At 47.3% G+C, this 23,849-nt stretch overlaps 2 protein-coding genes and 1 long non-coding RNA gene across 3 annotated transcripts; 1 reads left to right on the plus strand and 2 right to left on the minus strand.

Moving 5' to 3' along the window:
- Positions 1-375: 375 nt before the first annotated feature.
- Positions 376-8,866, plus strand: ugl (ureidoglycolate lyase). The gene is made up of 15 exons (XM_030368909.1): positions 376-664; positions 1,440-1,568; positions 3,693-3,911; positions 4,158-4,248; positions 4,398-4,474; positions 4,794-4,904; positions 5,034-5,093; positions 5,338-5,494; positions 5,887-6,085; positions 7,075-7,153; positions 7,241-7,333; positions 7,660-7,732; positions 7,851-7,918; positions 8,284-8,414; positions 8,597-8,866. Exons 1-15 carry the CDS (start codon positions 659-661, stop codon positions 8,754-8,756), a joined length of 1,653 nt encoding a protein of 550 aa, XP_030224769.1. The 5' UTR covers positions 376-658; the 3' UTR covers positions 8,757-8,866.
- Positions 6,068-7,067, minus strand: LOC115552647 (uncharacterized). Its single transcript, XR_003978350.1, has 3 exons — positions 6,859-7,067; positions 6,528-6,824; positions 6,068-6,115 (listed from the first exon to the last, which is right to left on the minus strand). It is a non-coding gene; the product is annotated as an uncharacterized LOC115552647 (long non-coding RNA).
- Positions 8,867-8,975: 109 nt separating the features above from the next.
- LOC115552639 (N-alpha-acetyltransferase 15, NatA auxiliary subunit) lies at positions 8,976-23,840 on the minus strand. Its single transcript, XM_030368906.1, has 20 exons — positions 23,644-23,840; positions 21,401-21,485; positions 21,108-21,212; positions 20,590-20,747; positions 20,335-20,469; positions 20,067-20,220; positions 19,484-19,603; positions 19,258-19,353; positions 18,261-18,367; positions 17,862-17,934; positions 16,842-17,011; positions 16,594-16,746; positions 16,382-16,510; positions 15,434-15,647; positions 14,693-14,886; positions 14,388-14,496; positions 12,145-12,243; positions 11,508-11,651; positions 11,319-11,416; positions 8,976-9,755 (listed from the first exon to the last, which is right to left on the minus strand). Exons 1-20 carry the CDS (start codon positions 23,695-23,697, stop codon positions 9,552-9,554), a joined length of 2,601 nt encoding a protein of 866 aa, XP_030224766.1. The 5' UTR covers positions 23,698-23,840; the 3' UTR covers positions 8,976-9,551.
- Between the last annotated feature and the right edge of the window lie 9 nt (positions 23,841-23,849).

Raw genomic sequence — 23,849 nt, forward strand, 5'->3', positions numbered from 1 at the left:
ATGTAGATTTTAAATGCTCTTGCACACTTGATTAAATTGCTACTTTATTCCGGTCACCAATTGTTATATTGCACGGTCTTGCTGTGCTTGCAATACAATGTAAAGTTGTGTTGTTTGTTTTGATTGATTGATTGATTGAAATTCTTTATTGACACACATGTACAAAGGCAAGTGCACAAATGTACATCAGGTCAAAAGGATGACAAAGAAGCCCATGGGCTTATTTCCATTATGGTCCCTGGTTTGCCAAGGAGTAATGTATCTAACAATAAAGAACGGCTGGCCAATTTCATGACACAATCACAAAGACTAACGGGAACGCTATAAATGCTCCGAGACCGGAAATGACGTCTCGGAAGGCAAAATAAATTGCAACTTGGAAGGGTGGCGTCCGAGTTGAACGCCACCCCAGGAACACATATATGCGACACACACAAAAAAAGTCACAACTTAAAGAAATAATAATTGTATGTAGGACTACGTAATATGTAATTTAAAGGACTACAATTTGTAGCATACTGGAGCCCAAACAATTTATATTCTAAGATGTAGGCCTACTTTAAACTCAAACACTATATAGACCTTTCCTGTTCAAACAGTGAAGGACGTCCAATAACCAAAGTCCGAGTTTCTTCATGCGCACAGGACACAGGTCGACATGTCGGTAAGTAGCCTCTCTCGAATGCACCACATTTGATTCTGGATCTACATTATTGAAATATTTTTAGACAATTAAATAACATAGTTTAGATAGGAATTGCTAGTTAGATATCTTTTCACCCCATTATAGTTCTAGGCCAGTTATTGAATGAATGAATACTTCATTCCAGACTCAAAGTTCCATATAAAAGACAATACTGCGCCAAGGTCAACATAGATTAAAATACAAGGTCAACATTGATTAAAATACATACGAACACCAATTCCAGTGTTTCCACAACCCAGAGGAGTACCTTGTATCACTCTGTTTAGTGTCAGTGAGCGCAATTATTAATTTGTTTAGTGACTCTAAGATGACACATTAATTTGTGCATTAAATTCCTCATCACAGCATGGACGGTGGTGACATTACAAGTCACAAACAAAGAGCTTTCACTTGTCGATCTTGGAATCTTAAGGAGGACCCTAAACGCATCATTATATGCTATCAGTAAATTTCTTCAGTTTTGCTGTTCTATATTTACATTTTATTATAATGTATGGAGCATATTAGCCCGTTATTATACATCAGAGTGCATACTAATGGGAGGTTTGAGGACTTTACTTCATCAATATCAGGCTACATGTTTACCACAACGTCACCCTAACAATAAGAAGATATTGTTAGCTGGTTTGTTAGCTCCAGATATACGACCAAAACTGTAATGCTAGATAATTGTACACATTGAAGCTTTTATCCAAGTATGTGCTTCTCAAATACACATTCATACATCCTAAAGGTCCCCGTAGGAGTAGAGCTGTCTCCGTCGCCCCAAGGCCTCGAGGAAGAGTATGGAACCCTCTTCACACCAGCCTCCTTGCTCTTCCTCCATCAGCTGGTGACCGAGTTTGACAATGAGGTGGATCAGGTTAGGACCAATCAATGGATAGCAATGACACACAATCATAATATAACCATGATGCTGCTGCATGGTGGCCTTTACTGGACTCCTTACGACCAAGGATGCAGGGTGATGAGGTTTGAAACCAGGTTGTTGTAAGGTTGGAAAGACAATAATCCATGAGCTGGGGCTCCATTTGCTGTCCAGGAGATCTCCCTGAGTGTGCGTGGTGATGGCTGGTTTAACCACAAAAGTCGTGCAGCCTCACCTGGCCCCAGGGTCCAATCAGTCTGACTCACTGACCACCCTCCACAAATAATAAAATATACTGTTAGTAAATTGAGGTAACCTAGTTTAAAGGAGGAAGCAAGATACTGAAGGCTTTAGTCTCAGTTTCTTTAAGGGTTTCTATCTCATTTCTGAGTAGGACTTCAGATTTTGTCTATGTGTCTTTTGGGACAGACCCCCAGGGCCATTTCCCTCTTGTATCAGCACCAGTGCTTAATAATTGATAGATAAAGTCCAAGGTTTGGTACGGTGGCTGTAGGCTCAAGAGGCCAAGCTGGGGCCCGTTGGGTGAAGGTGACCAGGTGGACAGACTGCTACTAGTATTGTGACATTTGGTGGTTTGGTAAGCGGTGTCCTTTGGTACGTTGTCTTACAGTCCTGCGTAAGGTAAAAGGCAAACGCAAATGAGATGAATTGAAACATATGGAATTGCTTTATCGTTTTGCTGCATACTTCAATTGCATCCATTTAGTGGCTGATGCTAAGGGCAACTGGGTGGGTGGTAAAGTCAAGTCTGTTTATTGTTCATGCTGCTCCAGCCCTCCTTCAGAACAGATGCTGGAGGGTAATGGCAAGTAATCAGGAGGGTAAGGCTCTTCAGGAGGGTAATGCCATCAGGAGGGTAATGGTCTGTCACCAGGAGGGTAATGCCATCAGGAGGGTAATGACCATTAGGAGGGTAAGGGTCTGTCATTAGAGGGTAATGACCATTAGGAGGGTAATGACCATTAGGAGGGTAATGACCATCAGGAGGGTAATGACCATCAGGAGGGTAATGACCATCAGGAGGGTAATGACCATCAGGAGGGTAATGACCATCAGGAGGGTAATGACCATCAGGAGGGTAATGGTCTGTCATCAGGAGGGTAATGACCATTAGGAGGGTAATGACCATCAGGAGGGTAATGACCATCAGGAGGGTAATGACCATCAGGAGGGTAATGACCATCAGGAGGGTAATGACCATTAGGAGGGTAATGACCATCAGGAGGGTAATGACCATCAGGAGGGTAATGACCATCAGGAGGGCAATGACCATCAGGAGGATAATGACCATAAGGAGGGTAATGACCATTAGGAGGGTAATGACCATTAGCAGGGTAATGACCATCAGGAGGGTAATGACCATCAGGAGGGTAATGGTCTGTCATCAGGAGGGTAATGACCATTAGGAGGGTAATGACCATTAGGAGGGTAATGACCATCAGGAGGGTAATGACCATCAGGAGGGTAATGACCATCAGGAGGGTAATGACCATCAGGAGGGTAATGACCATCAGGAGGGTAATGACCATCAGGAGGGTAATGGTCTGTCATCAGGAGGGTAATGACCATTAGGAGGGTAATGACCATCAGGAGGGTAATGACCATCAGGAGGGTAATGACCATCAGGAGGGTAATGACCATCAGGAGGGTAATGACCATTAGGAGGGTAATGACCATCAGGAGGGTAATGACCATCAGGAGGGTAATGACCATCAGGAGGGCAATGACCATCAGGAGGATAATGACCATAAGGAGGGTAATGACCATTAGGAGGGTAATGACCATTAGCAGGGTAATGACCATCAGGAGGGTAATGACCATCAGGAGGGTAATGGTCTGTCATCAGGAGGGTAATGACCATTAGGAGGGTAATGACCATCAGGAGGGTAATGACCATCAGGAGGGTAATGACCATCAGGAGGGTAATGGTCTGTCATCAGGAGGGTAATGACCATCAGGAGGGTAATGACCATCAGGAGGGTAATGGTCACAAACTTGAGTTCATTTAGGACTTTTAAGGTTAAAAAGTACTCACTCCTTCTGATATTCCTTGCGGCTGCTTCTCTCTGCCCTGCTCCGCTGCCCCCTGGTGTTCAGGTGCTGCAGCTCAGGGTCTCCAGGAAGGCCCACCTGGACGCGTCCGGCGACCTGCCCGCCTTCTCCCGGGCCACGAGCCACATCCGGGACGACCCGTCCTGGACGGTGCTGCCGGTGCCGCCGCGGCTGCAGAGGAGACACGTGGACGTGGGGGACATGGCCCCGTGTGACACGGAGCGCCTCCTCCACGCCCTGCGGTCCCCGGCGCAGGGCCTGCAGGTGAGACCAGTGGAGGGGGGGGGGCCGGGGGAGGTGGGGCTGGTGGAGGTGGGGCCGGGGGAGGTGGCAGCAGGAGGGTTCTCTAGGCTCAGACCTCCAGAAGGACATCGTCCCTGTTCTCCGTTTACTCAGCAGAAGCTTTAGTGTATCAGTGACGCAAAAGGTTCCGTTTGTTTTACGAAAACAAACATTTGAAAGTGAATCCCTCTTCTGAACATTCTATCTTCTTTTGCTTTTTTTCGGCAGATTGACTTCGATGATGGAAACTGCCCAACGTTCTACAACCAAATCAAAGGCATTAGTAACGTATGCAAAGTGGTACACAACCAGTTCCCCGGTGAGTTGACGCTGCGGTGAGTGAATGTTATGCCATTGCCGTCTGATTTCCTGCTAGTGCGAGAACGTCCTGTTCAAACAGCATTGATGAAGACGATGAGAGCGTGTGCCCCTCGTGAAGGGTCTAAGCTCCCTCATGTCTGTTTGCAGACATCCCAGCCCTGCCCCAGGTTCCCGTGCTCATGCTGCGCCCCCGGGCGTGGAATATGGTGGAGCACAACATGCTGGTAGTTAGGCTTCAGTCCTGCTCTCTTGAATATGATTATATATTATGTAATATTTTTCTGATCGACACGTGATGTCATCTGACATGTGACATGTTCCACTGAACCAATTAGAAACAGTAGTTGTAATAAACTTTCGGGTAATCGTTTTATATTAATGTTATACAGCCCTTTAAATAGAACATAGTGAATATAAATAGTTAGGTGAGGTGATGAGTACGTTTAGGTCTTTGTCTCCAGGTTAAGTGAGGTGATGAGTAAGTTTAGCTCTTTGTCTCCAGGTTAAGTGAGGTGATGAGTTAGTTGAGCCCTTTGTCTCCAGGTAAACGGCAGAGAGGTTCCTGGTCCTCTGTTTGACTTTGGACTCCTGATGTTTCACTGTGGAAAGGCTCTTTACAACAGCGAGAGTGGACCCTTCTTCTACCTGTCCAAAGTATAACACACACACTATTACCACTGCACTCTGAAGCTTTACTTAAGGTTCATTCAAATCATCCTTCTCTATTGAAGTGCTTTTCCATCCATCTTCCATCATCCTTCTCCTTTCCACCTTTGTTTTCAGGTAGAGAGTTTCATGGAAGCAAGATTATGGAATAACATATTCCTTTGGGCACAACATCAGGTTTATATCCATTTCATTATCAATTATCTCCAATATTGAATACACTAGCATTTCTTTAGATATATAAATCTTCAGTTTATATTATCTTTTATTTTTTGCTGTTGATACAAGAAACAAGTAAATGCACCATTGGTGTACGGAACAGATTGTATTTTTGTATATATAAATATAAGCACCATTGTAGTCATTATTAGATTCTCTAGTATGAGTCGTATTACGGTTGTACTGAGGGTCGTGTTTACAGCTACAGCTACCCCGGGGAAGCATCAAGGCCACCGTGCTCATCGAGAACGTCCTGGCCACGTTCGAAATGGAGGAGATCCTCTACGAGCTGCGGGAGCACTCTGCCGGTCTCAACTGCGGCATCTGGGACTACTCTGCCTCCTTCGTCAATAAGTTCGGTCAGTGTTCTGTGTGCATGGTTCTGTCTGCGATCGCAGCCGGCCTGATGAATAATGCCGTCGCCATATCCGACAAGGTCCCTCCATCCACAAGACAGTTAATATATTTATTTAAAAGAGCTATTTGCATTTATAAATTCTTATCTTATCTCTTTTTGGTTTGGTTGTAACGGAAAAAATTACCAATCTTTTTAGAATGCCAAAGTGGGTTGTGGTTCAATACTGGTGAGTCAGTGGTTCTATGCTGGTGAGGCTGTGGTTCTATACTGGTGGGTCAGTGGGCTGTGGTTCTATGCTGGTGGGTCAGTGGTTCTGTGCTGGTGCGTCAGTGGCCTGTGGTTCTATCAGTGGGTTGTGGTTCTACCAGTGGGTTGTGGTTCTGCCCCCTACAGGCCACAGGGGGGACTTCCTCCTCCCCGACCGCAGTAAGTACGTCAACATGGAGAAGCGTTTCCTCCGCAGCTACATGGACCTGCTGGTGCAGACCTGCCACCGCCGCGGGGCGCTGGCCACCGGGGGCATGGCTGCCCCCCTGCTGCCCCCGGCCCGGGACAGCCCCGCCCACCGCACCGTGCTGGCTAACGTCACAAGGTGCCCCCACTGCAGCTAGCGCTCATCAACCTGCTAGTCAGTGTGGCCTCATGTTATCAACCTGCTAGTCAGTGTAGCCTCATGTCATTATCAACCTGCTAGTCAGTGTAGCCTCATGTTATCAACCTGCTAGTCAGTGTAGCCTCATGTTATCAACCTGCTAGTCAGTGTGGCCTCATGTTATCAACCTGCTAGTCAGTGTGGCCTCCTGTTATCAACCTGCTAGTCAGTGTGGCCTCATGTTATCAACCTGCTAGTCAGTACGGCCTCATGTTATCAACCTGCTAGTCAGTGTGGCCTCCTGTTATCAACCTGCTAGTCAGTACGGCCTCATGTTATCAACCTGCTAGTCAGTGTAGCCTCATGTCATTCTCAACCTGCTAGTCAGTGTGGCCTCCTGTTATCAACCTGCTAGTCAGTGTGGCCTCATGTCATTCTCAACCTGCTAGTCAGTGTGGCCTCATGTTATCAACCTGCTAGTCAGTGTGGCCTCATGTTATCAACCTGCTAGTCAGTGTGGCCTCATGTTATTCTCAACCTGCTAGTCAGTGTGGCCTCATGTTATTCTCAACCTGCTGGTCAGTGTGGCCTCATGTTATCAACCTGCTAGTCAGTGTGGCCTCATGTTATTCTCAACCTGCTAGTCAGTGTGGCCTCATGTTATTCTCAACCTGCTAGTCAGTGTGGCCTCATGTTATTCTCAACCTGCTAGTCAGTGTGGCCTCATGTTATTCTCAACCTGCTAGTCAGTGTGGCCTCATGTTATTCTCAACCTGCTAGTCTGTGATGTTTTGGGCGTCTTTGCAGCTAGACAGCGGTGTGATACACATTTGAAATTGAATTATGCTCATGCATTCCGTATGGACAGATTAACTTCATCATATTGATTACTTAATTAGCCACAAACGGCTCAATCGAAAAAGAAAGACAGAAAGACGTCAACACGACACTAATCCTGGGGGTCCAATAATGTTCCCTCGTACCCTCAGGCTGAAGCTGCTGGAGATCCAGGCGGGCGTGGACGGCTTCATGGTGTACGACCTGCGGCTGATCGAGCCCATGCAGAAGGTGAGCGGTGGGGTCGTCTCTGGCCGCGGTCTGGTAGCCGCTGTCGGCGGCCATACTCGCCCTGACCCCTCTGTCCCTCTCCGCCAGCTGTTCCAGCAGCACACCGGAGGGGAGAACCAGCTCCACCGGGTGCGAGAGGACGTCACGGTGACGCCTGAGGACCTGCTGTGCATGCCTGCGGTGGGTGGCAGAACCCCGGGGTTAGGGGGCAATCCTAACCGGGGGCTAGACACTGACTAGGTCAACAATGTTGGAGGCTTGTGTATTTCTATTCCGGTTTTGGCTGAATGCACCTTAGGGGATGGGACGTATATGCAGACTCCGGAACACACTGGGCTGTGCATGTGATTGAGCCTCTATGTGATCTCCTGGGTCACATTGAGGACCGGTACAGCTTTAGGGAGACTGGGGTCAGAAGAAAGCGTTCATATTATTACAATAACAGTACATTTGGGCTTCTTATTATGATCAGCATGGATTGAGGTTGTGTATTTATTTCTCAACAGGGGGGAGTAACCCTTCATGGCTTACAGTATAACATTGGCGTGGGCATCCTATTTATTCATGCTTGGCTGTCAGGTGAGCACACACACTACTTTCCTAATTAAGTTTGTACTCGTATACGGTCCCGTGGTTGAAATGGTCCAGAGATGGACTGCCTCTGCTCATAACTCTACACCTATCCCATCTTCCTCAGGGAAAGGCCATTTCTTCTACAGAGGCCAGGTCGAAGACTCTGCCACAGCAGAGATCTCCAGATCACAGGTGGTTTGAGAAGTCCTTTTTCCTACCCGATATAGCAGGCTTCATTGTCTTTAACCATATATTTAGAAGCATGATAGGATTTGCTCAACATTGTTTAACCCTATACCCACGTTTAGGGACGATACATTATAATATAAAATAACCCCATATCACTGAGTATGAGTACTATCCCCATACCACTGAGTGTTATCCCCATATCACTGAGTATTATCCCCATACCACTGACTGAGTATTATCCCCGTCACTAAGTATTATCCCCATCACTGTGAGTACTATCCCCATCACTTTGAGTACTATCCCATCACTCAGTGAGTACTATCCCATCACTGTGAGTACTATTCCATTAACTGAGTGAGTGTTGTCAGGTGTGGCAGTGGATCCTCCACCAGGCCCGGCTGGAGGACAGCCAGAGGGTGGTGTCCCGGAGCCTGGTGGTGCAGCTCACCCAGGAGGTCATGAAGGAGCTGACGGAGGTCACCGCCTGTCAAACCGTTAGGTAGGAGGAGGGCCCCCACACACACACACACGATGCCCAGGCCGTAAGAAAAGCACAAGCTTGGTTCTAGTAAGTCGGAGGACAAGCGTAGCATCATAAGCACGGCTAGTCACACAGCTGAGTGTATGGCTCTATGTTCCTGTAGCCTAGTGATCCGCTGACAGCGCCCTCATGTGCCTCAGGGCTGCGGAGAGGTTGCAGACCGCCGCAGAGATGTTCCTAGAGGTGGTGCTGAAGAGGGACTTCCCAGAGTTCCTCACTAGCTACCTGAACCTCGACCACACCTTCCTGAGCTCCCAGCGCGAGGAGGAGGCCAGCGTCGCCCTCCTGTCTAAACTCTGAAGGAGGAGATGCCGTCTCAGACCAAAGGGTGACCCATTTGCAAGCTGCAGCGTTACTCCCTGACTTACCAGGAAGCCTTTTGTACCTGAAATAAAATATTAAAACATAAATTAACGTTTTCCTTTTATTTGTTGAGACTTGGAGTAGTTTTACATCTGGACTCGGAGATAACCCATTACCCGTGACTTACTTGCAATTTAAACACGAATACAATTGGTATAAGGTTACGCAAATGCTGCTTTTATTTAATTCATTTAGTCAGTTTTGTAAGATATAAATTACCTTTTTTTTAAAAATGTGAGAAGCAGACGTACCTACAAGGACATTTTGTGAAACACAGGAGCGCTAGAAAAAGATCTAAACTGTGTTTTACAGAAACCTCCAGTCAGAGTCCTCTTCTTCTCCCCCCCCCCCCTCCCCCCCCATAGTCCACCCGGGTCAGTCAGCACTAAACCCAACACCGTTCCACCCTTCACCCCCCCCCCCGGGTTAGGCTCTGCTAACCCCAACACCGCTCTCACTCCCCACAGAGGAAAGGGGGAGCCCTTTTTTGTTGTTTGTTTATTTTTCTTAAAAAAAGTAAAATGGGGCCTGGTCTCTTTGTAGCACGGTCAGTCCGTTCGCGTCAGTGCAGTGGGGCGGGTCAAACGGCTGAGCTGACCGCGGAAGGGATCCAAGGAGCATGGCCGGCCGCTCGGCAGACATGTGGCAGGGGGCGTCTGTGTGTGAGTGTGTGTGTGCGTGTGCGTAGTGTGGCGTGTGTGTCTGTCCGCGCGCTCCTCTCCCTCGTCCTCCTCACATCTCGTGGGCCATGTCGTCCTGCTCCCCGGCCGATAGGTCTCCGTTGGCGCTGCTGTTGTCCTGGTAGTCCGCCTCCATGAAGGCCAGGGTGTGTGGGAACAGGGCGTGGCAGGCGGCGCGGTACGCCTCCGCCGCCTTGGGGTGGCCCTCGCCCCCCAGCTGGCCCCCGCGGAGGGCCTCCAGGACCTCCGAGCACACCTGCAGCAGGACACGCCCCTTATTTACCTGGCCATTGACATGAACCTGCTCCGGAGTCGTTACCAATTAGCCTCTCCCGGAGTCATTACCAATGAACCTGTTCAGGAGTCATTACCAATTAACCTCTCCCGGAGTCATTACCAATTAACCTGCTCCTGAGTCATTACCAATTAACCTGCTCCTGAGTCGTTACCAATTAACCTGCTCCTGAGTCATTACCAATTAACCTGCTCCTGAGTCATTACCAATTAACCTGCTCCTGAGTCGTTACCAATTAACCTGCTCCTGAGTCGTTACCAATTAACCTGTTCAGGAGTCATTACAAATTAACCTGCTCCTGAGTCATTACCAATTAACCTGCTCCTGAGTCATTACCAATTAACCTGCTCCTGAGTCATTACCAATTAACCTGCTCCTGAGTCATTACCAATTAACCTGTTCAGGAGTCATTACCAATTAACCTGTTCAGGAGTCATTACCAATTAACCTGCTCCGGAGTCGTTGCCAATTAACCTGTTCAGGAGTCATTACCAATTAACCTGTTCAGGAGTCATTACCAATTAACCTGCTCCTGAGTCGTTACCAATTAACCTGCTCCTGAGTCATTACCAATTAACCTGCTCCTGAGTCATTACCAATTAACCTGTTCAGGAGTCATTACCAATTAACCTGCTCCTGAGTCATTACCAATTAACCTGTTCAGGAGTCATTACCAATTAACCTGCTCCTGAGTCATTACCAAATAACCTGTTCCGGAGTCATTACTAATTAACCGTTGATGAGTCATTACTAATTAACCGGTTGATGAGTCATTACTAATTAACCGGTTGATGAGTCATTGCTAACCGGGTCAGGAGCCATTATTAACCTGTTCCCAGGAGCCATTATTAACCTGTTCCCAGGAGCCATTATTAACTGGTTTAGGACTCCCATTAACCAGTTCCCGACTCCCATTATCGGGGCTCCTGCGAACTGGTTAATGGAACTGGTTAGGGCCACATGTCACGGGCCTGGTTTGTTTATCTGAACACGCCTAATGACGGCTAAAGAACATGGTAATGAGGCCCGTAACTAGCTACTGGTCTGGAGCCAGTAAGCCCTGTGAGGCACGGTCAGACGGTGGCGGTATGGTCGGCGTTACACATGGCTTACAAACAGAAGTAGAGGCTGTGAAGCGGAAACACCACACAAAGGGTGGGACATTTCGCTGGTCATAGAATTCCCTAATTCCTGGTAGATTTCCATAGCTGCATTCCCTCTCAAAAGGCTGTGATGTCATCTCCTATTTCCTGGTAGATTTCCATAGCTGCATTCCCTCTCAAACGGCGCGGATGTTATTCTCATGGATTAAAGGAATGTTACAGTCTAATGGGTCCACGCGGAGGATGACCTGTTGAGGCCCACGTGAATTATGGGAATATCCCGTCGAAATGTTCGAGTCAGATAATCTATCTTTTATTGAATAAGGTAAACACTAGCTCGAGCTAGCATAAAACCTTTTTCGCGTCTTCTGGTAAAATGCCATTTTCTGAACACCAAGACTTGACCAGGTGTGGGACGTACCTGAATACTGCGGCCGTTGAGCGAATCGTCCATGGCGGTGGCCAGCTCGCAGGCCATCGTGTCCGAGGACGGCTCTAGGTACACCATCATCTTAGCGGCTGGGCACAGAAACAAACGAGGATTCAGCCGTCGGGTAAGAAACACAGAGCTGTGAGGAGACGGGTGGGACGGCCGGGCGGAGGGGCTCACCGGCCAGCCGCTGGGGGACGGAGCTGGAGTGTCGGCTCAGGTACTTCTTGTTGAAGCTCTTGGGGTCGCTGTCCCCAAACAGCCGAGAGATCTCCCGCTTCAGCACCGTCCGGACCGGCTCTGCCAGGACGCTGCTCTCGCTCACTGGAGGGATGGAGGGACATGGAACAACACAGCTTAATGTGGGTAGTGTTGTGGTGGGATCCATGCTGTGGCTTGATCCTGGTCATAGGGTACAACGTAAAGACGGGCTCAACATCTATCTAATCTATCGAGGGGTTAAAGGCTTGCTATTGCACCAGTTCCCCTTACTGGCCGTTTTAGGCCCAAACCCATTTCTTCCCCTTACCCCTTCCCCTTACCCCTTCAAAACAAGGGGGAGGGGTAAGGGTAAGGGGTAGAAATGGGATTGGGCCTCAGTATCTGGGCAGTGTCTGCAAGGAGTTGGCACGCAGGTCTTCTTTTTAAATGTTTCTAGGAAGAGGCACCTCGCGTAAACACAGGGTTTGTATAGCTGTCAGGTGAGGACACGCGCTACTCTCCTAATCGTTCGGTCAGTGCTCTTATACAGTCCCACGGTTGAAGTGGTCCAGAGGTGACCCGCGTCTCCGTAGGTCTCGACCGACGCTGGGCTCACCTCCTTTGAAGAAGCGCACCAAACACTGGTGGAGCCAGGGGTCCAAGGGGTCGATGGCCACGGCCCTCTTCACAGACTGCAGCATCAGCAGATACTTCTCTGGAACCAGGAGAGAAGGACAAGGGGAAAACTATCAGAGCTGCCTTTTATGATCCGGCCGTTACATTTCATGTGGTGGTTAAAGGGTTCAAACACTACAAAGAAGTGAAGAGTACAGTTTCTTAAGGAAGTCCTCTCTCTTTCTGCACACGACGGAAGTATGGGTTGTTGTTCTGGTGTTATATCATTTTTGTTTTGCTTTTATATTTCATGTCTGCATGTATTGCGTGTTGAAGCTTTTTTTGGGGGTCCCAGCAGCCAAGCTGCTTCGTCTATTGTTTCTGTACCTTTCATTTCCCCCCCCAAATTCATACTGCAGCCTATACCGTTAGTCGTAAACTCTTGACATTTTCTGGTATGGTATCTGATCTGTACTCATTTAAGAAAGCCCTTAATTATCTTGCCAAACGTGTGCTTGGGGTTTTCTTGATGTTGTGTGCTTATCAATAGACATTTTCACGATGTGAATGAGGCTTCATGCCGTTCAGGAATGCCAGTGGCTCAACGGGTTAATGCATTGTACTGTTGATCCTTAGGTTGAGAGTTTGAATCCCGATTTGAGCATCATGAACAAGCCGAGCATGACATTCGACTATTGCTCTGCAGCCCACTCAACTGAAAGCCGAGGCACAGTATGGCATTAAGGGGAACATCTTCGTCAACATCTTTCCTTCATAACTAAATGTCATATTTATATTAGGGGTGTTACGATACACGTATGTGTACCGAACCGTCACGGTACAGGCACTTCTGGGTGGTTACAGAGGTGGACCGCGGCGCGAAATGTGGCGTACAAAGCGTTAATATGGCGAATGTAAAGGCTTGTTACGTGATGCGGAATTTAAAACTTGAAGTCGGAGTTCCCACCGGACCGTTTAGCCAAAGTATACTACTCCGACTCGGTAACTATGGAGACCCCTCGAGCATTCGCAGATCTCCGTCGGGATGTCGGATACGCAATGCAAGTCACCGCCCGATCGATCTCATATGTTGACTACAAACCATGTAAGCAGTGTTGTAAATAAAATACAAAGCTTTTCAAATCTTATTTGGTGTTTTATTGGTTCTTAAAGTGCCAAGTAAACAATGTACGAAGTAAATAAGGCACAAAGTCAAACCAGAGAAGTGATTCCGGAAATGATTTTGTAATTTTTGTTGTGAGGACCAATCACAGCCCTTGCCGTCGACGGATAGTTAAAAGACATTGGATGTGCACGTAAGCTATGGAGAGGGCTCTCCGTGTGTACGTACAGCACTTTAACATGCACACGCATTTCAAAAAGGCACCATCCTGGCGTTACTACCACCGTTGCTATGAAAAAAAAACGAGCTGTGCAAACCCAGCTCATGACACTATTTCAACATCCCCTGTCTGGCAATTCAGAACGGGCAAATGTCATAACCAAGTTTATTGGTGTTTACATTGCTGCTGATCTACGGCCGTTCTCCGTTGTTAAAATGTTCCCCTTAACTATGAAACGGGAATAAGTGTTGGAACCATTGGACCCGAGCACGCGCTGCACCGCACCATACCAACGGGGGTAGCTGTTGGCCCTGATCAAGAGCAGCGCCGAGCCGAGCAGTAGGATTGAGGATGACCTGTAGATTACTATTAATAAACTGTTCAAACGTGCCCTTGGTAGTCTGGCTCCTACTTGGTAACAGTGTTGCCCTGCACCCGATCATAAAGAATCCTGTAAGGTTTTCTTCATTCCTTTCCCCCCCCCCCCCCCCATCCTCCTGACGCCGTCTACCCACTGCACCGTCCGTCACCGGATGACGGAAGGCGTGGCTGACGGATAAGGGAGTAGTCTGCAGAGGCATACATCAGCCATGCCCGAGCATACGCGATCTGATTGGATGACGGATCCGTCGCTGCATGAGAAGTTTAACATTTTTCAACTTTCTTGACGGAGCCGACGGATCCAAGGGAACGGATGGATCCACAATGAACTGCGGCTCCACCCCATTCAGAGTCAATGGGATCCGTCAACGGACGGATGCATTGGGCAAGAGGGGTCACACAAGTGACCGTTTTGAGGGCAGCGAGCTCCCGAAGGTAAAGCACCTGACACGGGTTGTATAGGGAGAGGCCCAGGGCTATCAGAGGGGGGACACGCAAGCGGGTCATTGTGGTTCCCTACCTTTCCTGAAGTAGATCTCAAATGCCAGGAGATGAGTTTCAATCTTGTGCCGCACCAGCGTCTTCAGAGGGATCAGGAACTTCACCGCCTCCTCCAAAGGACTCTCAACCTGACCACACACACACACACACACACACACACACACACACACACACACACACACACACACACACACACACACACACACACACACACACACACACACACACACACACACACACACACACACACACACACACACACGCGTAAGGGCGGGGGAGCAGAAGGGAGCTGAAGCAGCGGCCGTTGACCGACCAGACGTCTACCTTGGCCAGTTTGTCCGGGATGAGCTCCTCCTTGGGCCCGCCGATCTCTTCGTCGTCGTCCTCCTTCTTCTTCTTCTGGTTCTTGAGCTGCTTCTCCTTCTCTGCGTTCTTCTTGTCCTCCTCCAGCTGGGCTTTCTTCTGCGCTCGCCGCTGCTTGTTCCTCATCTTCTTCAGCTCCTTGTCCGTCACGTTCTCTGAATCAAGGACACCGATCACATGATAATGAAGCTTTTTCCCTTGTGCAAATTCATATATTTTGTTTTATATGTGTTATGTTTTGTGAATATATATTTATTGTGGATATTATTTAGATGCATATGTTTTTTATGGCAGTAATTTTTTATGCGTAGTTTAGTAAATGCTTTTAATATATGCATATTCTTTGTGATTTCACACGTTAATGTATTTCTACTTCTATTTTTTTTTTATATCCTCAATTTTCAAAAAATTCTGAGAACGAATAAAGCCCTCCATGAACCTCTCCCAGACCCTCTAGTGACCCCCCCCTCCCAGACCCTCTAGTGACCCCCCTCTCCCAGACCCTCTAGTGACCCCCCTCTCCCAGACCCTCTAGTGACCCCCCTCTCCCAGACCGTCTAGTGACCCCCCTCTCCCAGACCCTCTAGTGACCCCCCCCTCCCAGACCCTCTAGTGACCCCCCTCTCCCAGACCCTCTAGTGACCCCCTCCCAGACCGTCCAGTGACCCCAGTCCCATTCCCCCTCTCAGGATCCGTCCTCACCTGCGTCTGCCTGGCACTCCTTGCTGTCGTCGGCCAGCGGCCGGTCGTGCAGCTCCAGGTAGATCTGGATGGCGCTGCGCGCCGCCTTGTAGTAGAAGGGGTGCTGCCGCAGCACGTCCTCCAGCTTCAGCAGGTCCACGTAGGAGCGCAGCGTCATCTTGCGCATGCAGTACGTGTGGAAGTCAAACTGGTCATCTGTGATCTCCACAAAGTGCTGCAGGGACGGCAGTCGGGGCTTTAGTGAAGCAAACTGCCGTTGAGTCTGGCTTATCAGTTCGGCATGCTTGCAGATTAGTGCTACCACTATATCAATTCATATTTATTAGGGCTGTCAGTTAAAGGCGTTATTAACGGCGTTAACGCAATCCAATTTTAACGGCGTTAATTTTTTTATCGCGCGATTAACGCAAATTCATATTTAAAAAAAAACTTTTTTTTTCTTTTTTTTTTCTCTGGCTCAAAACAAAGAAGCAGTAGCCTGACTGCTATGTTCAAGGAAGTATGTTTGTATGTTCATCGTTTAATTGCACTATAGGCTTTTTTTAGTATCTTCCTGTTTTGATCAGTATGTGCGAATGTTGTTATCAATAAAAAAACATTTGCACAAGGCAAGCCGATGCACTCCTCCATGTTGATAAGAGCATTAAAATTAGAAAAATTAATGGGACAAAGAAATCAAGGGATATTTAGCATAGAAAAAAGATTTGCGATTAATCGCAAGTTAACTATGACAATAATGTGATTAATCGCGATTAAATATTTTAATCGCTTGACAGCCCTAATATTTATATAATGTAAAGAAACCAATTATTAATTGTAAACGGATCATAATCACAAACAACCTTTTGAAGAACTAACGTGACAACTTAGGTTATCCTTGGGAGAGGTTCACGGCCGTCGTCCCGGCCAAAGCATTGAGGAGAATGCGTCTCGGACTGGAAGGCTTACCCTCTCGATCTCATGGCACTTCTTGAGCGCCTCTCCAAACTTGTTCATGGATTTGTAGGCCAGAGCGCACTCCGTCTGGAACCACATGCACTGCATCTCGTTCAGGTTCTCCACCGCAGACGTGCCCTCCTGAAACGCACCACAAGGTGAGCAGGAGGTCTTCAGGTACCGTCGGCCTTCACATGCGGGTCTGGAAGTCTCAACAAACCCACCCTGGTGAACTTGGAGCACATGTCCTCCGCCTCCTTGACCAGGCCAGCCTTCAACATGTACTTAGCGCACTTGGAGTTGATGAAGCGGTCGGCGGTGTCCAAGGCCTGGGCCTCGTCCATCCAGCGCGCCGCCTCCTTGATGTTCCCTGCGTGCTGCACAGCACAACGTCTCAACCCCTGTTAGGAACACCCCCCCCCCCCTTTCAGAGACGCCGTCCGCTCCTTCCGCATCAGAGACGTGTACCAACCTTGTAGATCTTGGCCTTGACCAGGAAGAGCTCGATCAGCGTGGGCGTGCTGTCGATGGCCGTGTTGATGTAGTCCAGGCCACGGCTCTGCTGCCCGATGAAGTCAAAGTGCTGCGCCAGGAAATACTGCACCCACAGCAGTGTGGTGGGGGGCTCCACCTTGCCCTCATCTGCAGGAAGGACATGACACTCATCATACTACAAGGATGTCATCAATAGACCTAATAAGTTGTGTTGCAACCTTATTTTCAGATGTTGACGGCAAATGTGAATAGTCTTGAATACTTGGCGAGGTTGTGATCTAAAAGTGATATATAAATGTTTATACAACGGGGGACCTAAATCCAGCGATCTGATTGGTTCCCAACTGTTGTATAATGAGCGTATACATAACTGCTATGATGCCCGATCATTTTGTGAAAGTTTGCATATCACTCCGCGCCTGGAAGTAGAAACAGTTACAAAGTAAAACATATGTTGGATGATGGAGAGGGTTTTATGTTGTTACTCCGGGAGTGAGCAAGGCGATGGAGAGACTAACGAAAGCTTAGGCACACGGCGAGCGAACTGCTCCATAGGATAAATTGCCGGCGAACCGCTCTATCGGAGCCTTCTCTCGGAGGGACGCTAAAGTGTGTTGCATAGCGACCGTCGATGCATAGCGGCAGCCAGGAGGGACTACTTTTTTGTATTCTTTAATAAAACGGCTACTTTGACTTTCTTGGTTTCTTTTTAAATGTAGCGTGTCTATGACTTTCGTTTCGCCATAACAGTAACCGTTGTATAAAAGCAATAGATCACTTCAGTCAGTGGTATGTGCTCATTATACCACTGTGAAGGGGGTCGCAGTGGTATAATGAGCACATACCACAGCCTGGCGTGATCTATTGCTTAAATATATCGAGTGTGGGTAGGAAAACCCAATGAACGAAACTGGTTAGCTGTGATAAAAACAGGAACAATACAGTGCTTATGTAACCCACGTTTCCGTAATTTGCGAGGTTAGTAAGCAGTCCTCACCGTGTTGACTAAACATCCGACAGTTCTTCAAACAGGTTTCATATCCAACTACCAACTCCTCAATGATGGCAACCTGAATCACGGGAGGAAAACCAGGTCATTGCCAACATCTTTCAATTACAATTACGGCATTTTGGCAGACGTTTTTATCCAAAGCGACCTACATCGGTTAATACACACATTGACACGCCGACGGCAGAGTCAACCATGCAAGGCGACAGCCAGCTCGTCAGGAGCAGTTAGGGTCAAGTGTCTTGCTCAGGGACACATCGACACTCGACACAGGAGGAGCTGGGGATAGAACTAGCAACCTTTCGGTAGACAACTGCTCTACCTCCTGGGCTAAGCCAACCCCCCTTTCAACAGTGACCTTCGGTCTGGTCATCTTTCAGCGCATACCTTGGCCGTGTCCGCGTAGAGGGACTTCAGGGTGGTGAAGAGAGGCGGGCAGCCTTTACTTAAGTTCATCCTCAGGTAGTAGTCCAGGCATTCACTGAACTTCTCCCCTGCCCAACACACACCCAAAACACATTGTTAAAGAGGAAACCTAATCCTGTTTGTTCAAATGATGCGTGAAAGCCTGGATAATCTCAAAGAAAATCACGATCAATGGGAAAGGACCGAACAACATGGGATCTGATTCTGTACCCAATATTATTATTTCATTTGCAAGAAAGAAATGTATATTTGTAGAATGCCCACTAGTTGACATATTATTAACAACCACCTGCGGATAGTGTCATTAGCAATGCATAAGCCTATATATACACAGTGTATAGGTTCATAGTATATATTGATAAGGCCGAAATTTAGCATACAGTATTCAAATATAATTTGAATATTAAAGATAATGGAGAATGAGATTGAACTGGGATTATAGAGGAAGATTGACCACTCGAGTAAACTATACCAGTGGTTCTCAAACTGCTTATCAAGATCATAGTATTGTTGAATTTTAGAACTTATATCTTGCCGTCAGTTTAGCTTGTAATCGTAGATGTCTATTAAGCACGCTGATATTTAAACTGCATTTTTTACAGGAAAGGCACAACATTTTTAAACCCCATTTTAAATGATCTCATTGTTAATGTATTGCCATTCGTACTAGTATTTTCAAATTATTCTGTTAAAAATCTATAGATAAAAAAAGGAACTTTTTAAAAAATATATATTTATGGCACCACCAAATAGCAAGTTGCGTATGTGGTAGTGCGTAGTGGTGCGCGTACCATAGTTTGAGAACCACTTTACTATACAAAAAAACCTATCATGATCATAGTTTATTAGTATTATATGCACAAATAGTAATGGAAAGACGTTTGACTGCATGGCGCTGTAACCTGGTCTCCCCTCCTCAGAGTCAGGAGGGGGTCCTTGCATTCTGCTCAGCAGTTACCTGTGAGGAAGGTCAGAGGCAGCCTCCTTGGCACCAGGCCTTTGGGGAACTTGACCCACGTCTCCTCATAAAGCTTCTGACGCTCCTCTACGTTTCCTGGGGTTCAACGGATACATGGGAGTTAACAAACCACAATTACAGTACTGAAGACCCACATTAAGCCCTCATTGGACAGAGGCTGAGCCCTGCCATCGTCCATGGGTCCAACACGGTGAGCTCTGATTACTTGGCTTCAGAGCGTTCTCCAGGCCGTGGTAGTAGGCCCAGTTCTCTGGGTTCCTCTCCTGGAGCCTCCTGTAGACCTGGGAGGCTTCGTCCGCTCGCTCCAGTTTCAGCAGCAGTTCTCCTGGGGGAGCCAGAAGGGGCGAGACGGTCACATGAAGCCCAAGAGCCGCCGCAGAAACAGTCATGGGGCCAGAAGCCAGGGGCACCTCGGGATAGGGCTGGGCGATTACTCTAATTTTGATCGCGATTTCAGCGTCAAACGATCACAAAATTAACATAATCGAGTTTTCAATTATTATTATTCTTTTTATAAATGTTTTATAGAAAAGGGCAGGACAGCTGGACACATATCTGTATATCATTTTAGATTGGAACATCTTCTTTTTGACCATTTTGTGTACTTTTTTTTGTATTACTTAAAGGCGAAATTTCAAAGTTCTCAGTTACAAAAAGAAAAATTTGAGAGACATGCTGAATAAATACAACACGTTTTCAAATTCAAAAATAATCGTTTGAATAATCGATTTCAATATTGACCAAAATAATGGTGATTATGGTTTTCCTCATAATCGAGCAGCCCTCACCTCGGATCTCCTCCACGGCCATCTTGTCACAGATCTGCTTCTCGTAGCTGTTGAGATGCTCCAGGGCCTCCTTGTAGAGACAGGCTTCCCGCAGAACCTGGTTCTGGTAGAGCAGAAGCTCACTGTACTCAAAGTCCACCTTGTCTAGAGAGGTCTGGCCACAGACAAACACACACAATAAGAGATGTAATACAACAACAAACTCACCAGAGCAGTTTTCAGTGCTAGCATCTCACCAGGGACACTGGTGGACAACGCCTCAACAGACCTGTTGTGTTTTGCGGAACTCCTCCACGATCTTAGCTGCCATTTCAAAGTCCTCCAACAGATGATAGGCGACAGCGTAGCCGATCCAGGAGGCCCGCTGGGCCGGGCGGAGCTGCAATAGTTGGTAACGGGTCTCCTGTAAGGATATGGACATTCACTCAACGTCATCGAGGGATAATGACACAATCCCTTATATTGTACGGCGTCTTGCATCTCATCGTGTTTCACTTCGTCTGCACAGGACGATGCTTCTCACCCGGTAACCCTCCAGGTCTCTCATCTGGACCTGCAGCAGCGAGAGGTCCCGCAGGATCTGCAGGTTGTCTTTGTCCCACTTCAGGGCGTTCCGGTAGCACTTTATGGCCTCGTCGTACTTCTTGTCCGAGCGCTGCAGCAGCCCGTACACGTGCCAACCTGGCAGCAGTGCCGTTAAGGAGACAACGTGGGACATCACCTCGGGTCCAAAGGGCCCCTAAGACTATGTTTGGGCACGTTCCACTCATCAGTTGTGAACTTTTGGGTTTTATGACGAACCTTCTTATTGTCAGAGAAACTGAAAATGGTGAAGTATTAAAAAGTGATCCTCGTTAGACATATGCAGGCTTTTGATTTGTGCGTTCTTGGTAATGCACGAATCAAAATGTGCCACTCGTAAACACGTCAACTCCTGGCTGTAGGCTGAGCCCTGGTTCACACTTGTCAAGAAAGTCCTTGTTGCCAATTATCATACAGCTTATAGAATTAGTGCTGAATGCATTGACCTGAAAAGGATACAGACATGGCTTTTGAGGTCATTGCGTAGACCTCTTCTCACAAGGTCATAGGCGTCCTCCTTCTTGCCTAGACAGTTCATGGTGAGCCCCTTCATGGCCAGGGTCTCTGTTCAAACCAGGGACACGAATGGTGGGAGAAAACATGGAAATGTCAGACTTCATTACTTAAATTGAACAACCAACCGTTAAGATAGGTTTGTATATTGGCCGAAATATAAAGTCACATTATACCAATACATAGATGGATCGTAGATAATTCATAGAGAAGTATGTGTTGTATCAGAGTTGACTTACCTCCATGTTCCGAAAACTTGGGGTTGGATAGGATCTGTTTACAGAACTTCAGTCCATTTCTGTATTGCTTGTGTTCGTAACATCTCTGCAGCATAAAAGAGGAAAGGTTTCAGGCTAGGGCAACACGCTCCATCACTATGGTGGTGTGGAACCAACAGCCTGTCAGGTCTGATTCACATCCAGAGCTCTGAGCATCATGAGGAACCAACAGCCTTTCTGGTCCGATTCACATCCAGAGCCCTCTGCATCAGCAAGGCTTGAACAGTAAGTCAATCTCAGGTGGCAAAATATAACATGCACACAACATACTTTGGTTTTTGTTTCTTTAAGTTTCTTTATAAGACAGTCAATAAGTAGCAGTTAATATCATATTTTGTAATAAAAGTATGTTAGCATAGTCCATATGGTTAAGTGATTTGGCTGATAAATATTTTGATAACAGCTTTGAACAGCTATTTTTATAGAGCAAGTATAACAGCAAAACTCGCAAAATACTATGTTAAAGGAGCCAATGATAAGAAACTATATTAAGACCCAAGTTTTCCGTTACGAATGGCTGATGATGAGCCAGTGATCTCGGAACATCCGCGTTGCATCACAAACGCAAGGTGTAGAGAAATAAATTGCATTAAATCTAAAAGCTGACTGACGGATGCATTCCTTGAACACCAGTAGCAGGCCAAAACATCCAATCCAAGTATTGACATTCGGCAGCAGTTTGACAGCTTCAGCTTGTGGCCCTGGCTTGAGCTATGACAGAGTCTTTCTGTTACTAAAGAACTAACGGTATTACTATTGAACTAGGATATATATATATATATATATATATATATATATATATATATATATATATATATATATATATATATATATATATATATATATCACAAAACAGAACTATTCATAGCAGTTAATGATACCAAACATTGTATGCTATTGAAGGTTATTAAAACCACCATGTAAACATGAAAAAGAACAAACCGCACAAGTCAGCAAAGTATTTTGCCAAGTGCTAAAATTAGCTGCCGGCCACCTCAGATAAAAAGTGATGACTGCCTCTACTGAGCACGTCCAGTGCCAAATACATAGACCAATACTTAAAATCAACCAATTCACCCTTAAAGTGTGGCTGATGTATCTCAGTGTTACCAGTGCCTAGTACAGCTCAGCTTACTTCGCCTGCCTGGTGGAATAACTTTAACACAACGATTCAGACAACAAACAATACTAGCGAGTGTTAACTAGCTCTACGCGGTAGTAAGGAGTTGTGATGTTGCTGGGATTCAAACTTAATTTTACTGTCACCTAAATGTCGATGACTTTATGCCAGGGGGTCTGACTTGGTGATCTTTCAACCCCACAGAGGAGAGTCTGACTTCTCCCAGCAGCCTTCTCATCTAAATGAGGTGCTGTCCAAACACCCTGCTAGGTACTGTCCAGGACCAATGCTAGGTACTGTCCAGGACCCATGATAGGTGCTGTCCAGGACCAACGCTAGGTACTGTCCAGGACCAACGCTAGGTACTGTCCAGGACAAACGCTAGGTACTGTCCAGGACCCATGATAGGTGCTGTCCAGGACCAACGCTAGGTACTGTCCAGGACCCATGATAGGTGCTGTCCAGGACCAACGCTAGGTGCTGACCAGGACCAACGCTAGGTACTGTCCAGGACCCATGATAGGTGCTGTCCAGGACCCATGATAGGTGCTGTCCAGGACCCATGATAGGTGCTGTCCAGGACAAACGCTAGGTTCTGTCCTAGACCCATGCTAGGTACTGTCCAGGACCCATTATAGGTGCTGTCCAGGACAAACGCTAGGTGCTGTCCAGGACCCATGCTACCCATGATAGGTACTGTCCAGGACCCATTATAGGTGCTGTCCAGACACCATGCTAGGTGCTGTCCAGACACCATGCTAGGTGCTGTCCAGGACCAACGCTAGGGGCTGTCCTAGACCCATTCTAGGTGCTGTCCAGGACAAACGCTAGGTGCTGTCCTGGACCCAAGCTAGGTGCTGTCCAGGACCCATGATAGGTACTGTCGAGGCTGGCAGACCACGTCACTGCCTGCTCTGGAGAGATTAAAGGAGAAACTGAAGCCTTAAAAGTTGACGCACTAAATAAATATCATTTTCCCAAGAGACTAGATGCGTGGTGTATGCTAGAAGTAGCGGCTTCTCGGGCCACTAGCTTAAGCATTAGCTTCATCATGAGCATTAGCACACTGAGGCGTCCAGCCTACCAGGATCCTCTTGAAGAGAGCGTTCTCCTTCGGCGGTAAGGTGATGGCGGGCATCGTGTCGTCCTGCGACTCCTTTGGAGCTGGGCATACGCACGGCCTCCTGAGTCGGTGGGGTTCGGGGTAGGGCTGGTCCCGGTCTCTGGCAGGTCCTGGGTCTCACGTGGTGACAGCCGAGGCCCCCTCAGCAAGATGGCCGCTTCTCCTCC

Source organism: Gadus morhua, chromosome 10, assembly GCF_902167405.1.
Source record: "Gadus morhua chromosome 10, gadMor3.0, whole genome shotgun sequence".
Taxonomy (NCBI): domain Eukaryota; kingdom Metazoa; phylum Chordata; class Actinopteri; order Gadiformes; family Gadidae; genus Gadus; species Gadus morhua.